We start from the raw sequence: 12500 nt of genomic DNA on the forward strand, positions 1-12500 counted from the left end.
TCCATCCGCTGCCAGATCCACTCCCAGATATCTAAAACACTTCGCTTCCTCCAATTTTTCTCCATTCAAACTCACCTCCCAATTGACTTGACCCTCAACCCTACTGTACCTAATAACCTTGCTCTTATTCACATTTACTCTTAACTTTCTTCTTCCACACACTTTACCAAACTCAGTCACCAGCTTCTGCAGTTTCTCACATGAATCAGCCACCAGCGCTGTATCATCAGCGAACAACAACTGACTCACTTCCCAAGCTCTCTCATCCCCAACAGACTTCATACTTGCCCCTCTTTCCAAAACTCTTGCATTCACCTCCCTAACAACCCCATCCATAAACAAATTAAACAACCATGGAGACATCACACACCCCTGCCGCAAACCTACATTCACTGAGAACCAATCACTTTCCTCTCTTCCTACACGTACACATGCCTTACATCCTCGATAAAAACTTTTCACTGCTTCTAACAACTTTCCTCCCACACCATATATTCTTAATACCTTCCACAGAGCATCTCTATCAACTCTATCATATGCCTTCTCCAGATCCATAAATGCTACATACAAATCCATTTGCTTTTCTAAGTATTTCTCACATACATTCTTCAAAGCAAACACCTGATCCACACATCCTCTACCACTTCTGAAACCACACTGCTCTTCCCCAGTCTGATGCTCTGTACATGCCTTCACCCTCTCAATCAATACCCTCCCATATAATTTACCAGGAATACTCAACAAACATATACCTCTGTAATTTGAGCACTCACTCTTATCCCCTTTGCCTTTGTACAATGGCACTATGCACGCATTCCGCCAATCCTCAGGCACCTCACCATGAGTCATACATACATTAAATAACCTTACCAACCAGTCAACAATACAGTCACCCCCTTTTTTAATAAATTCCACTGCAATACCATCCAAACCTGCTGCCTTGCCGGCTTTCATCTTCCGCAAAGCTTTCACTACCTCTTCTCTGTTTATATATATATATATATATATATATTATTTATTTTGCTTTGTCGCTGTCTCCCGCGTTAGCGAGGTAGCGCAAGGAAACGGACGAAAGAATGGCCCAACCCACCCGCATACACATGTATATACATACACGTCCACACACGCAAATATACATACCTATACATCTCAATGTACACATATATATACATACACAGACATATACATATATACATATGTACATAATTCATACAGTCTGCCTTTATTTATTTCCATCGCCACCTCGCCACACATGGAATAATAACCCCCTTCCCCCTCACGTGTGCGAGGTAGCGCTAGGAAGATACAACAAAGGCCCCATTCGTTCACACTCAGTCTCTAGCTGTCATGTAATAATGCACCGAAACCACAGCTCCCTTTCCACATCCAGGCCCCACACAACTTTCCATGGTTTACCCCAGACGCTTCACGTGCCCTGCTTCAATCCATTGACAGCACGTCGACCCCGGTATACCACATCTTTCCAATTCTCTCTATTCCTTGCACGCCTTTCACCCTCCTGCACTTTCAGGCCCCGATCACTTAAAATCTTTTTCACTCCAACTTTCCACCTCCAATTTGGTCCCCCACTTCTCGTTCCCTCCACCTCTTGGTCAATCTTTCCTCACTCATTCTCTCCATGTGACCAAACCATTTCAAAACACCCTCTTCTGCTCTCTCAACCACACTCTTTTTATTTCCACACCTCTCTCTTACCCTTACATTACTTACTCGATCAAACCACCTCACACCACATATTGATCTAAAACATCTCATTTCCAGCACATCCACCCTCCTGTGCACAACTCTATCCATAGCCCACGCCTTGCAGCCATACCACATCATTGGAACCACTATACCTTCAAACATACCCATTTTTGCTTTCGGAGATAATGTTCTCGAATTCCACACATTCTTCAAGGCTCCCAGGATTTTCGCCCCCTCCCCCACCCTATGATTCACTTCCGCTTCCATGGTTCCATCCGCTGCCAGATCCACTCCCAGATATCTAAAACACTTCACTTCCTCCAGTTTTTCTCCATTCAAACTTACCTCCCAATTGCCTTGACCCTCAACCCTACTGTACCTAATAACCTTGCTCTTATTCACATTTACTCTTAACTTTCTTTTTTCACACACTTTACCAAACTCAGTCACCAGCGCTGTATCATCAGCGAACAACAACTGACTCACTTCCCAAGCTCTCTCATCCACAACAGACTGCATACTTGCCCATCTTTCCAAAACTCTTGCATTCACCTCCCTAACAACCCCATCCATAAACAAATTAAACAACCATGGAGACATCACACACCCCTGCCGCAAACCTACATTCACTGAGAACCAATCACTTTCCTCTCTTCCTACACGTACACATGCCTTACATCCTCGATAAAAACTTTTCACTGCTTCTAACAACTTGCCTCCCACACCATATATTCTTAATACCTTCCACAGAGCACCTCTATCAACTCTATCATATGCCTTCCCCAGATCCATAAATGCTACATACAAATCCATTTGCTTTTCTTAGTATTTCTCACATACATTCTTCAAAGCAAACACCTGATCCACACATCCTCTACCATTTCTGAAACCACACTGCTCTTCCCCAATCTGATGCTCTGTACATGCCTTCACCCTCTCAATCAATACCCTCCCATATAATTTCCCAGGAATACTCAACAAACTTATACCTCTGTAATTTGAGCACTCACTCTTATCCCCTTTGCCTTTGTATAATGGCACTATGCACGCATTCAGCCAATCCTCAGGCACCTCACCATGAATCATACATACATGAAATAACCGTACCAACCAGTCAACAATACAGTCACCCCCTTTTTAATAAATTCCACAGTAATACCATCCAAACCTGCCGCCTTGCCGGCATTCATCTTCCGCAAAGCTTTTACTACCTCTTCTCTGTTTACCTAATTATTTTCCCTAACCCTCTCACTTTTCATACCACCTCGACCTAAACACCCTATATCTATAGCTGAAGAAGGAGTAGCACTACTCCTAAGCAGGAGATGTGGGATAGTGTGATAGAGTGTAAGAAAGTAAATTCTAGATTGATATGATTAAAAGTGAAAGTGGATGGAGAGAGATGGGTGATTATTGGTGCATATGCACCTGGTCATGAGAAGAGAGAGTATGAGAGGCAAGTGTTTTGGGAGCAGCAGAGTTAGTGCGTCAGCATTTTTGATGCGCAAGACCGGGTTTTAGTAATGGGTGTTTGATTTAAATGCGAAGGTGAGTAATGTGGCAGTTGAGAGTATATTGTTGTGCAAGGGATATTCAGTGCTGTGAGTGGAAATGGTGAAGAGCTTTAGGATCTGTGTGCTGAAAAAGGACTGGTGATTGGGAATACCTGGTTTAAAAAGAGAGATATACATAAGTATATTCATGTGAGTAGGATACGTTGAGGAACCACTTGCATCACATACAACACTGAGACACAAGGAACCATGTGTACAACTTACAACACTGAGTTACGAAGAACCACGGTACAACTTACAACACTGAGACACGAGGAACCACGTGTACAACTTACAACACTGAGACACAAGGAACCATGTGTAAACTTACAACAATGAAACACGAGGAACCACGTGTACAACTTACAACACTGAGACACGAGGAACCACGTGTACAACTTACAACACTGAGACACAAGGAACCATGTGTAAACTTACAACAATGAAACACGAGGAACCACGTGGACAGCTTACAACACTGAGACACGAGGAACCATGTGTAAACTTACAACACTGAGATACGAGGAACCACGTGTACAACTTACAACAATGAAACACGAGGAATACCTGGTTTAAAAAGAGAGATATACATAAGTATATTTATGTGAGTAGGATACATTGAGGAACCACTTGCATCACATACAACACACACAAGAAACCATGTGTACAACTTACAACAGTGAGATACGAGGAACCACGTGTACAACTTACAACAGTGAGACACGAGGAACCATGTGTAAACTTACAACACTGAGACACTGAGAACCACTTGTATAACTTACAACTCAATAAACGACACTAAAGACATTTGTTTGCTACTTACAACGCTTCTATCTGATGCAAGTTATGAACAAAGTACTGCCATGCTAAGAAACTTCCCACGTCACTGTTGATAACTGCGCTGAACACATGGATAATGTCTTCACGCTGGAGACCTGACTCTCCAGTTATAGCTGCCTCCAAGTACCTGTATCACAGATTAGGATCGGATCAAACGGTCCTTAGTTATGATATAATGCCTCATTGCATTATCATACAGTCTATATACATTATCATACAGTCCGTATACATTATCATACAATCTATATACATTATAATCAAAGCGAAATTAAAGATGATTGCTGACCTTGAGAGTAACCACGCCTGTGAACTACAACCTAGTGCCATCCCCAGGGCCTCTTTCTGATTAGTACTGGTTGCAAAATGGAACTGGCGCCATGCAAACTCCCACTCATTCTGGCCTCCTCTTTGCACTCCCGCGCAGTACACAGCTTCAGCCACATTAGGTGATACACTGCTGTCAGGCACGTGGTTATGTTAGTGTGCTGACTTTACTGACTGTATACTAAAGAAACTACAGCAGGGAGAACATCAGCATATATATATATATATATATATATATATATATATGCTGATGTTCTCCCTGCTGTTCTTCCCCTCTCGTTTTTTTTTTTTTTTTTTTTTTTTTTTTTTTTTTTTCCAAAAGAAGGAACAGAGGAGAGGCCCAGGTGAGGATATTCCCTCAAAGGCCCAGTCCTCTGTTCTTAACGCTACCTCGCTATCGCGGGAGATAGCGAATGGTATGAAAAAAAAAAAATATATATATATATATATCCCTGAGGGATAGGGGATTAAGAATACTTCCCACGTATTCCCTGCGTGTCGTAGAAGGCGACTAAAAGGGGAGGGAGCGGGGGGCTGGAAATCCTCCCCTCTTGTTTTTTTTTTTTTTTAATTTTCCAAAAGAAGGAACAGAGGGGGCCGGGTGAGGATATTCCAAAAAAGGCCCAGTCCTCTGTTCTTAGCGCTACCTCGCTAACGCGGGAAATGGCAAATAGTTTAGAAAAATATATATATATATATATATATATATATATATATATATATATATATATATATATATATATATATATATTCTAAAATGGGAAACAGAAGAAGGAGTCACGCGGGGAGTGCTCATCCTCCTCGAAGGCTCAGACTGGGGTGTCTAAATGTGTCTGGATGTAATCAAGATGTGAAAAAAGGAGAGATAGGTAGTATGTTTGAGGAAAGGAACCTGGATGTTTTGTCTCTGAGTGAAACGAAGCTCAAGGGTAAAGGGGAAGAGTGGTTTGGGAATGTATGGGGAGTAAAGTCAGGGGTTAGTGAGAGGACAAGAGCAAGGGAAGGAGTAGCACTACTCCTAAAATAGAAATTGTGGGAGTATGTGATAGAATGTAAGAAAGTAAATTCTCGATTAATATGGGTAAAACTGAAAGTTGATGGAGAGAGATGGGTGATTATTGGTGCATATGCACCTGGGCATGAGAAGAAAGATCATGAGAGGCAAGTGTTTTGGGAGCAGCTGAATGAGTGTGTTAGTGGTTTTGATGCACGAGACCGGGTTATAGTGATGGGTGATTTGAATGCAAAGGTGAGTAATGTGGCAGTTGAGGGAATAATTGGTATACATAGGGTGTTCAGTGTTGTAAATGGAAATGGTGAAGAGCTTATAGATTTATGTGCTGAAAAAGGACTGGTGATTGGGAATACCTGGTTTAAAAAGCGAGATATAAATAAGTATACGTATGTAAGTAGGAGAGATGGCCAGAGAGCGTTATTGGATTACGTGTTAATTGACAGGCGCGCGAAAGAGAGATTTTGGATGTTAATGTGCTGAGAGGTGCAACTGGAGGGATGTCTGATCATTATCTTGTGGAGGCTAAGGTGAAGATTTGTATGGGTTTTCGGAAAAGAAGAGTGAATGTTGGGGTGAAGAGGGTGGTGAGAGTAAGTGAGCTTGGGAAGGAGACCTGTGTGAGGAAGTACCAGGAGAGACTGAGTACAGAATGGAAAAAGATGAGAACAATGGAAGTAAGGGGAGTGGGGGAGGAATGGGATGTATTTAAGGAATCAGTGATGGATTGCGCAAAAGATGCTTGTGGCATGAGAAGCGTGGGAGGTGGGTTGATTAGAAAGGGTAGTGAGTGGTGGGATGAAGAAATAAGAGTATTAGTGAAAGAGAAGAGAGAGGCATTTGGACGATTTTTGCAGGGAAATAATGCAATTGAGTGGGAGATGTATAAAAGAAAGAGACAGGAGGTCAAGAGAAAGGTGCAAGAGGTGAAAAAGAGGGCAAATGAGAGTTGGGGTGAGAGAGTATCATTAAATTTTAGGGAGAATAAAAAGATGTTCTGGAAGGAGGTAAATAAAGTGCGTAAGACAAGGGAGCAAATGGGAACTTCAGTGAAGGGCGCAAATGGGGAGGTGATAACAAGTAGTGGTGATGTGAGAAGGAGATGGAGTGAGTATTTTGAAGGTTTGTTGAATGTGTTTGATGACAGAGTGGCAGATATAGGGTGTTTTGGTCGAGGTGGTGTGCAAAGTGAGAGGGTTAGGGAAAATGATTTGGTAAACAGAGAAGAGGTAGTAAAAGCTTTGCGGAAGATGAAAGCCGGCAAGGCAGCAGGTTTGGATGGTATTGCAGTGGAATTTATTAAAAAGGGGATGACTGTATTGTTGACTGGTTGGTAAGGTTATTTAATGTATGTATGACTCAGGGTGAGGTGCCTGAGGATTGGCGGAATGCGTACGTAGTGCCATTGTACAGAGGCGAAGGGGATAAGAGTGAGTGCTCAAAGTACAGAGGTATAAGTTTGTTGAGTATTCCTGGTAAATTATATGGGAGGATATTGATTGAGAGGGTGAAGGCATGTACAGAGCATCAGACTGGGGAAGAGCAGTGTGGTTTCAGAAGTGGTAGAGGATGTGTGGATCAGGTGTTTGCTTTGAAGAATGTATGTGAGAAATACTTAGAAAAGCAAATGGATTTGTATGTAGCATTTATGGATCTGGAGAAGGCATATGATAGAGTTGATAGAGATGCTCTGTGGAAGGTATTAAGAATATATGGTGTGGGAGGCAAGTTGTTAGAAGAAGTGAAAAGTTTTTATCGAGGATGTAAGGCAGGTGTACGTGTAGGAAGAGAGGAAAGTGATTGGTTCTCAGTGAATGTAGGTTTGCGGCAGGGGTGTGTGATGTCTCCATGGTTGTTTAATTTGTTTATGGATGGGGTTGTTAGGGAGATGAATGCAAGTGTTTTGGAAAGAGGGCGAAGTATGAAGTCTGTTGTGGATGAGAGAGCTTGGGAAGTGAGTCAGTTGTTGTTCGCTGATGATACAGCGCTGGTGGCTGATTCATGTGAGAAACTGCAGAAGCTGGTGACTGAGTTTGTATTCTAACTTTCTAAAAGGGGAAACAGAAGAAGGAGTCACACGGGGGTGCTCATCCTCCTCGAAGGCTCAGATTGGGGTGTCTAAATGTGTGTGGATGTAACCAAGATGAGAAAAAAGGAGAGATAGGTAGTATGTTTGAGGAAAGGAACCTGGATGTTTCGGCTCTGAGTGAAACGAAGCTCAAGAGTAAAGGGAAAGAGTGGTTTGGAAATATCTTGGGAGTAAAGTCAGAGGTTAGTGAGAGGACAAGAGCAAGGGAAGGAGTAGCACTACTCCTGAAACAAGAGTGGTAGGAGTATGTGATAGAGTGTAAGAAAGTAAACTCTACATTGACATGGTTAAAACTGAAAGTGGATGGAGAGAGATGGGTGATTATTGGTGCATATGCACCTGGGCATGAGAAGAAAGATCATGAGAGGCAAGTGTTTTGGGAGCAGCTGAGTGAGTGTGTTAGTAGTTTTCATGCACAAGACCGGGTTATAGTGATGGGTGATTTGAATGCAAAGGTGAGTAATGTGGCAGTTGAGGGAATAATTGGTGTACATGGGGTGTTCAGTGTTGTAAATGGAAATTGTGAAGAGCTTGTAGATCTATGTGCTGAAAAAGGACTGGTGATTGGGAATAACTGGTTTAAAAAGCGAGATATACATAAGTATACGTAAGTAGCATATGTAAGAGCGTTATTGGATTACGTGTTAATTGATAGGCGCGCGAAAGAGAGATTTTGGATGTTAATCTGCTGAGAGGTGCAACTGGAGGGATGTCTGATCATTATCTTGTGGAGGCGAAGGTGAAGATTTGTAGGGGTTTTCAGAAAAGAAGAGAGAATGTTGAGGTGAAGAGAGTGGTGAGAGTAAGTGAGCTTGGAAAGGAGACTTGTGTGAAGAAGTATCAGGAGAGATTGAGTACAGAATGGAAAAAGGTGAGAACAAAGGACATAAGGGGAGTGGGGGAGGAAAGGGATGTATTTAGGGAAGCAGTGATGGCTTGCGCAAAAGATGCTTGTGGCATGAGAAGCGTGGGAGGTGGGCAGATTAGAAAGGGTTGTGAGTGATGGGATGAAGAAGTCAGATTATCAGTGAAAGAGAAGAGACAGGCATTTGCACGATTTTTGCAAGGAAATAATGCAAATGATTCGGAGATGTATAAAAGAATGAGACAGGAGGTCAAGAGAAAGGTAATCATATGTTCATGAGAGCAGGTATTCATATGTTCATGAGAGCAGGTATTCATATGTTCATGAGAGCAGGTATTCATATGTTCATGAGAGCAGGTATTCATATGTTCATGAGAGCAGGTATTCATATGTTCATGAGAGCAGGTATTCATATGTTCATGAGAGCAGGTATTCATATGTTCATGAGAGCAGGTATTCATATGTTCATGAGAGCAGGTATTCATATGTTCATGAGAGCAGGTATTCATATGTTCATGAGAGCAGGTATTCATATGTTCATGAGAGCAGGTATTCATATGTTCATGAGAGCAGGTATTCATATGTTCATGAGAGCAGGTATTCATATGTTCATGAGAGCAGGTATTCATATGTTCATGAGAGCAGGTATTCATATGTTCATGAGAGCAGGTATTCATATGTTCATGAGAGCAGGTATTCATATGTTCATGAGAGCAGGTATTCATATGTTCATGAGAGCAGGTATTCATATGTTCATGAGAGCAGGTATTCATATGTTCATGAGAGCAGGTATTCATATGTTCATGAGAGCAGGTATTCATATGTTCATGAGAGCAGGTATTCATATGTTCATGAGAGCAGGTATTCATATGTTCATGAGAGCAGGTATTCATATGTTCATGAGAGCAGGTATTCATATGTTCATGAGAGCAGGTATTCATATGTTCATGAGAGCAGGTATTCATATGTTCATGAGAGCAGGTATTCATATGTTCATGAGAGCAGGTATTCATATGTTCATGAGAGCAGGTATTCATATGTTCATGAGAGCAGGTATTCATATGTTCATGAGAGCAGGTATTCATATGTTCATGAGAGCAGGTATTCATATGTTCATGAGAGCAGGTATTCATATGTTCATGAGAGCAGGTATTCATATGTTCATGAGAGCAGGTATTCATATGTTCATGAGAGCAGGTATTCATATGTTCATGAGAGCAGGTATTCATATGTTCATGAGAGCAGGTATTCATATGTTCATGAGAGCAGGTATTCATATGTTCATGAGAGCAGGTATTCATATGTTCATGAGAGCAGGTATTCATATGTTCATGAGAGCAGGTATTCATATGTTCATGAGAGCAGGTATTCATATGTTCATGAGAGCAGGTATTCATATGTTCATGAGAGCAGGTATTCATATGTTCATGAGAGCAGGTATTCATATGTTCATGAGAGCAGGTATTCATATGTTCATGAGAGCAGGTATTCATATGTTCATGAGAGCAGGTATTCATATGTTCATGAGAGCAGGTATTCATATGTTCATGAGAGCAGGTATTCATATGTTCATGAGAGCAGGTATTCATATGTTCATGAGAGCAGGTATTCATATGTTCATGAGAGCAGGTATTCATATGTTCATGAGAGCAGGTATTCATATGTTCATGAGAGCAGGTATTCATATGTTCATGAGAGCAGGTATTCATATGTTCATGAGAGCAGGTATTCATATGTTCATGAGAGCAGGTATTCATATGTTCATGAGAGCAGGTATTCATATGTTCATGAGAGCAGGTATTCATATGTTCATGAGAGCAGGTATTCATATGTTCATGAGAGCAGGTATTCATATGTTCATGAGAGCAGGTATTCATATGTTCATGAGAGCAGGTATTCATATGTTCATGAGAGCAGGTATTCATATGTTCATGAGAGCAGGTATTCATATGTTCATGAGAGCAGGTATTCATATGTTCATGAGAGCAGGTATTCATATGTTCATGAGAGCAGGTATTCATATGTTCATGAGAGCAGGTATTCATATGTTCATGAGAGCAGGTATTCATATGTTCATGAGAGCAGGTATTCATATGTTCATGAGAGCAGGTATTCATATGTTCATGAGAGCAGGTATTCATATGTTCATGAGAGCAGGTATTCATATGTTCATGAGAGCAGGTATTCATATGTTCATGAGAGCAGGTATTCATATGTTCATGAGAGCAGGTATTCATATGTTCATGAGAGCAGGTATTCATATGTTCATGAGAGCAGGTATTCATATGTTCATGAGAGCAGGTATTCATATGTTCATGAGAGCAGGTATTCATATGTTCATGAGAGCAGGTATTCATATGTTCATGAGAGCAGGTATTCATATGTTCATGAGAGCAGGTATTCATATGTTCATGAGAGCAGGTATTCATATGTTCATGAGAGCAGGTATTCATATGTTCATGAGAGCAGGTATTCATATGTTCATGAGAGCAGGTATTCATATGTTCATGAGAGCAGGTATTCATATGTTCATGAGAGCAGGTATTCATATGTTCATGAGAGCAGGTATTCATATGTTCATGAGAGCAGGTATTCATATGTTCATGAGAGCAGGTATTCATATGTTCATGAGAGCAGGTATTCATATGTTCATGAGAGCAGGTATTCATATGTTCATGAGAGCAGGTATTCATATGTTCATGAGAGCAGGTATTCATATGTTCATGAGAGCAGGTATTCATATGTTCATGAGAGCAGGTATTCATATGTTCATGAGAGCAGGTATTCATATGTTCATGAGAGCAGGTATTCATATGTTCATGAGAGCAGGTATTCATATGTTCATGAGAGCAGGTATTCATATGTTCATGAGAGCAGGTATTCATATGTTCATGAGAGCAGGTATTCATATGTTCATGAGAGCAGGTATTCATATGTTCATGAGAGCAGGTATTCATATGTTCATGAGAGCAGGTATTCATATGTTCATGAGAGCAGGTATTCATATGTTCATGAGAGCAGGTATTCATATGTTCATGAGAGCAGGTATTCATATGTTCATGAGAGCAGGTATTCATATGTTCATGAGAGCAGGTATTCATATGTTCATGAGAGCAGGTATTCATATGTTCATGAGAGCAGGTATTCATATGTTCATGAGAGCAGGTATTCATATGTTCATGAGAGCAGGTATTCATATGTTCATGAGAGCAGGTATTCATATGTTCATGAGAGCAGGTATTCATATGTTCATGAGAGCAGGTATTCATATGTTCATGAGAGCAGGTATTCATATGTTCATGAGAGCAGGTATTCATATGTTCATGAGAGCAGGTATTCATAAGTTCATGAGAGCAGGTATTCATATGTTCATGAGAGCAGGGATTCATATGTTCATGAGAGCAGGGATTCATATGTTCATGAGAGCAGGGATTCATATGTTCATGAGAGCAGGGATTCATATGTTCATGAGAGCAGGTAATCATATGTTCATGAGAGCATGTATTCATATGTTCCTGAAGCAGATATTCATAAGTTCATGAGAACGGGGATTCATAATGTTCATGAGAGCAGAGGATTCATATGTCCCATGAAGAGCAGGTATTCATAAGTTCAAGAGAACTGGGATTCATATGTTTCTATGAGAGCAGGGATTCATATGTCCATGAGAGCAGGGATTCATAAGTGCATGAGAACGGGGATTCATATGTTCATGAGAGCAGTATTCATAAGTTCATGGGAGAAGGGATTTACCAATTCATGGGAGTAGGGATTCATATTTTCATGAACTCCAACGACATAGAAGGGGAAGAGAGGGGATATCGTAGCATCACACGAGCTTATTATATATACTATCTACCTCATCAAGCCTTAATCTCGAAGACAATTATGAATAAGAAGGTGAGTAGTAGAGCTTCGCAAATTGTGGGGCCACAGTGGGTGGCTACGCTACTTAACTTCTTTTTTTTTCCGAGATTATGGCTAAGTGACGACGCCTTGACTTAGTGGCAAGTCTCAGCGGGAGACCTCAACTGATCTACTTATCCCTAGAGTAATGAGTTTGGTGACCCAACCTATGGCCCCACCTCTAATATTACTCCGTGACATGCA

At 41.1% G+C, this 12500-nt stretch overlaps 1 protein-coding gene across 1 annotated transcript in view; it reads right to left on the reverse strand.

The window, feature by feature from the left end:
- The window catches only part of LOC139764987 (aminopeptidase N-like), a 201806-nt gene that overhangs the window by 1794 nt on the left and 187512 nt on the right, over positions 1–12500 (reverse strand). The window contains exons 13-14 of the mRNA XM_071692040.1: positions 4387–4557; positions 4084–4227 (exon numbers count right to left, since the gene is read on the reverse strand). Of these exons, the coding sequence (XP_071548141.1) occupies positions 4084–4227; positions 4387–4557 (315 nt within the window). The remainder of the gene's footprint in view (positions 1–4083; positions 4228–4386; positions 4558–12500) is intronic.

Source organism: Panulirus ornatus, chromosome 52 (assembly GCF_036320965.1).
Source record: "Panulirus ornatus isolate Po-2019 chromosome 52, ASM3632096v1, whole genome shotgun sequence".
Taxonomy (NCBI): domain Eukaryota; kingdom Metazoa; phylum Arthropoda; class Malacostraca; order Decapoda; family Palinuridae; genus Panulirus; species Panulirus ornatus.